This window comes from Fundulus heteroclitus, unplaced genomic scaffold, assembly GCF_011125445.2.
Source record: "Fundulus heteroclitus isolate FHET01 unplaced genomic scaffold, MU-UCD_Fhet_4.1 scaffold_85, whole genome shotgun sequence".
In the NCBI taxonomy this organism is placed as follows: domain Eukaryota; kingdom Metazoa; phylum Chordata; class Actinopteri; order Cyprinodontiformes; family Fundulidae; genus Fundulus; species Fundulus heteroclitus.
This window is the reverse complement of record NW_023397307.1, coordinates 914,468-916,942: the sequence shown is the minus strand read 5'-3', so window position 1 is coordinate 916,942 and position 2,475 is coordinate 914,468. Positions and strand designations below refer to the sequence as shown.

The 2,475-nt window shown below is 45.3% G+C and overlaps 1 protein-coding gene across 1 annotated transcript; it reads right to left on the bottom strand.

Annotated features, from left to right (window-relative positions):
• Positions 1–229: 229 nt before the first annotated feature.
• Positions 230–2,122, bottom strand: LOC118562286 (E3 ubiquitin/ISG15 ligase TRIM25-like). The gene is made up of 2 exons (XM_036134567.1): positions 1,635–2,122; positions 230–1,553 (listed from the first exon to the last, which is right to left on the bottom strand). The coding sequence occupies exons 1-2, from the start codon at positions 2,092–2,094 to the stop codon at positions 445–447; spliced, it is 1,569 nt and encodes a 522-aa protein (XP_035990460.1). The 5' UTR covers positions 2,095–2,122; the 3' UTR covers positions 230–444.
• Positions 2,123–2,475: the final 353 nt, after the last annotated feature.

The following is a 2,475-nucleotide window of genomic DNA, read 5'->3' as shown; positions in this document are numbered from 1 at the left end:
GATGATTAAACATAATAAAACATTGAAAATATAACAATTCTCAGATGAGAATTTTACAATATTTGATGATATCTATTGTCTCATGTGTCTCTGGACTCAACAAAACAGGTCCAAACCAGAACCGGATCAAAGAACTGGTTCTACTTTTTAAACCTGGGAATCATTTGACATTTTATTGCTGAGTTCACAGTTTTTGCTGCTAAAAGCAACATGGAGGAAAAACAGCAAATATTCTGGTGCTGATCAGCTGGTTTAGAAAACAATGTTGAGAAATGAACAAACCCAACAGAACCAGAACATCAATTCTGAAGGAAAACAAGTGCTGACAATCTCTGACTATTGATTTCTGTGCAGTTTAGACATAAAACAACAACAATCAAGAAAATAATCTGCTGGAGATTTAAAAACCAGAATCAAAGTCACTGAACCTTCAGTGGATTCTGTCTATTTGGGTTTACAGAACTCAGCAGAACCTTCAACCCAAACTCCAGCATGTAGCGGCTGAGTGAAGGTGGTCTGGACTCTGTGGAGGAGAGTCATGGTTTCAGAGACGCTGTAGAAGGACAGAATACCTGCTCTGTGATCCAGGTACACTCCTACTCTGGAGGAACCAGGACCTGAGATGGAGGTCCAGATGTTGTTGTGAATAAATTGATAACCTCCTTGGTAACAATCTAATGCCCAAGATTTGTCATTATATCCAAATAAACTCTCATATCCTGCTCTGCTGATATTCTTGTATGCGACTGCTACATAAACTCTCTCTCTCCACTCCACCTCCCAGTAACAACGTCCAGTCAGACTCTCTCTACTCAGAACCTGAGAATAAACAGTGAATCTGTCTGGATGACTAGAATAAGACTGAGGTTGATCCATAAATGTCACCTTCCTGTTCCCCTCTGATAGTAACAGCTCATTGTCGGCTGTGTTTGGATCCAGTGTGATTTCACATGAATATCTCAAGAATCCAGCTCTGCTCTTTGGTTCTGGTTCTGACAGTGAAACATCCACCTCAGTGAGTCTCAGTGAGATGTTTGTCCATGCGTCTCTCAGGATGTCCTGTAGTTGATCTCTGAGCTCTGACACAGCTGCTGTCACATCCTCAAAGTAGCTCAGAGGACGGATCTTGATGCTGGATGAGTGTGTAGACTCACTGAGTGCTGACAGTGAGGGGTAGTTGTGGAGAAACTGGTTGTGATCCTCTGTGTCTGAGAGCTGCTTCAGCTCAGCGTCTTTCCTCTTCAGCTCAGTGATCTCCTGCTCCAGCTTCTCCTGAAGCTCTTTGACTCGACTCCCTTCAGTTTCTTGCTGGGATCTGATCTGCTGCTTCACATCAGAGCTTCTTTTCTGGATGAGACGGATCAGCTGAGTGAAGATCTTCTCACTGTCCTCCACTGTTTTATCAGCAGAGTGCTTGATGGCCTCCAGCTCCTGTTGAAGCAGCTTCACATCTTTCTCTCTGTCCTGGATTCTCTGCTGGATGTTTTCTCGTCTCACCTCCAGCTCTCTCTGCCTCTCAGTCCTTTCTGCTGCAGCTGACACTGTGTCGTGGCCTTTATGTTCATCCACAGAGCAGAGATAACAGATACACTTCTGATCAGTACGACAGAACATCTTCATCACCTCATCATGACGAGAGCAGATGTTCTCCTGGAGGTTCTTGGAGGGCTCCACCAGCTTGTGTTTCTTAAATGCAGCTGAATCATAATGAGGCTGAAGGTGTTTCTCACAGAAAGAGGCCAGACAGAATAAACAGGACTTGATGGCTTTCAGTTTTCTTCCAGAGCAGGAATCACAGGCCACATCTTCAGGTCCAGCATAGCAGAGATCAGCAGGAGCAGCTTGGAGTCCAGTCTTCTTCAGCTGCTCCACTAAAGCTGCAAACATGGTGTTTTTCTTCAGAACGGGCCTCGGTGTGAAGGTCTCCCTGCACTGAGGGCAGCTGTGGATTCCTTTCTGATCCTCTTCATCCCAGAAGTTTTTAATACACTTCATACAGTAGCTGTGTCCACAGGGAATAGTCACCGGATCCTTCAGTAGATCCAAACAGATCGAACAGGACAAGGTTTCTCGGTCCAGCTGGTTCTGCTCCATTTCTCCTCTCGGTCGCAGTGACTGTGTGAGTTTCACTTCCTGAAAACAGCAACAGCTCTGCGCACTGATCTACGAATCACGTGTCAGAGCAGAGAGGCTGCAGCCAATCAGCTTTCACTTCCAGCAGATGTTGCTCCACCAGCTTCAAGGTGTGTCTGAGAGCAGGAAGAACAGGGAGGGTTATCAGGTTTTACAGCCTGCAGGATAAGGAGCAGAAGTCGCCTTTATGAAGCTTGCATACGAACAAAATGGGCCTGAAACGTGTGAATCCTCCTTTCTACGCAAAATTCAGATCTATAAAAAATATAAACTTGAGGGGAAAATGTTCGGTCCTCACGGCAGCTCTGACGCAGGCTGACACTCATTTTGGAGTCGGAGGAA

What these genes read in the sequence shown, in the direction of transcription:
- LOC118562286 (XM_036134567.1), bottom strand. Translation starts at nt 2,094, where the DNA reads ATGGAGCAGAACCAGCTGGACCGAGAAACCTTGTCCTGTTCGATCTGT. An exon ending in CCAGGAGAACATCTGCTCTC is followed by an intron (nt 1,554 to 1,634) that starts GTCATGATGAGG and finishes ATGAACATAAAG; the next exon opens with GCCACGACACAGTGTCAGCT.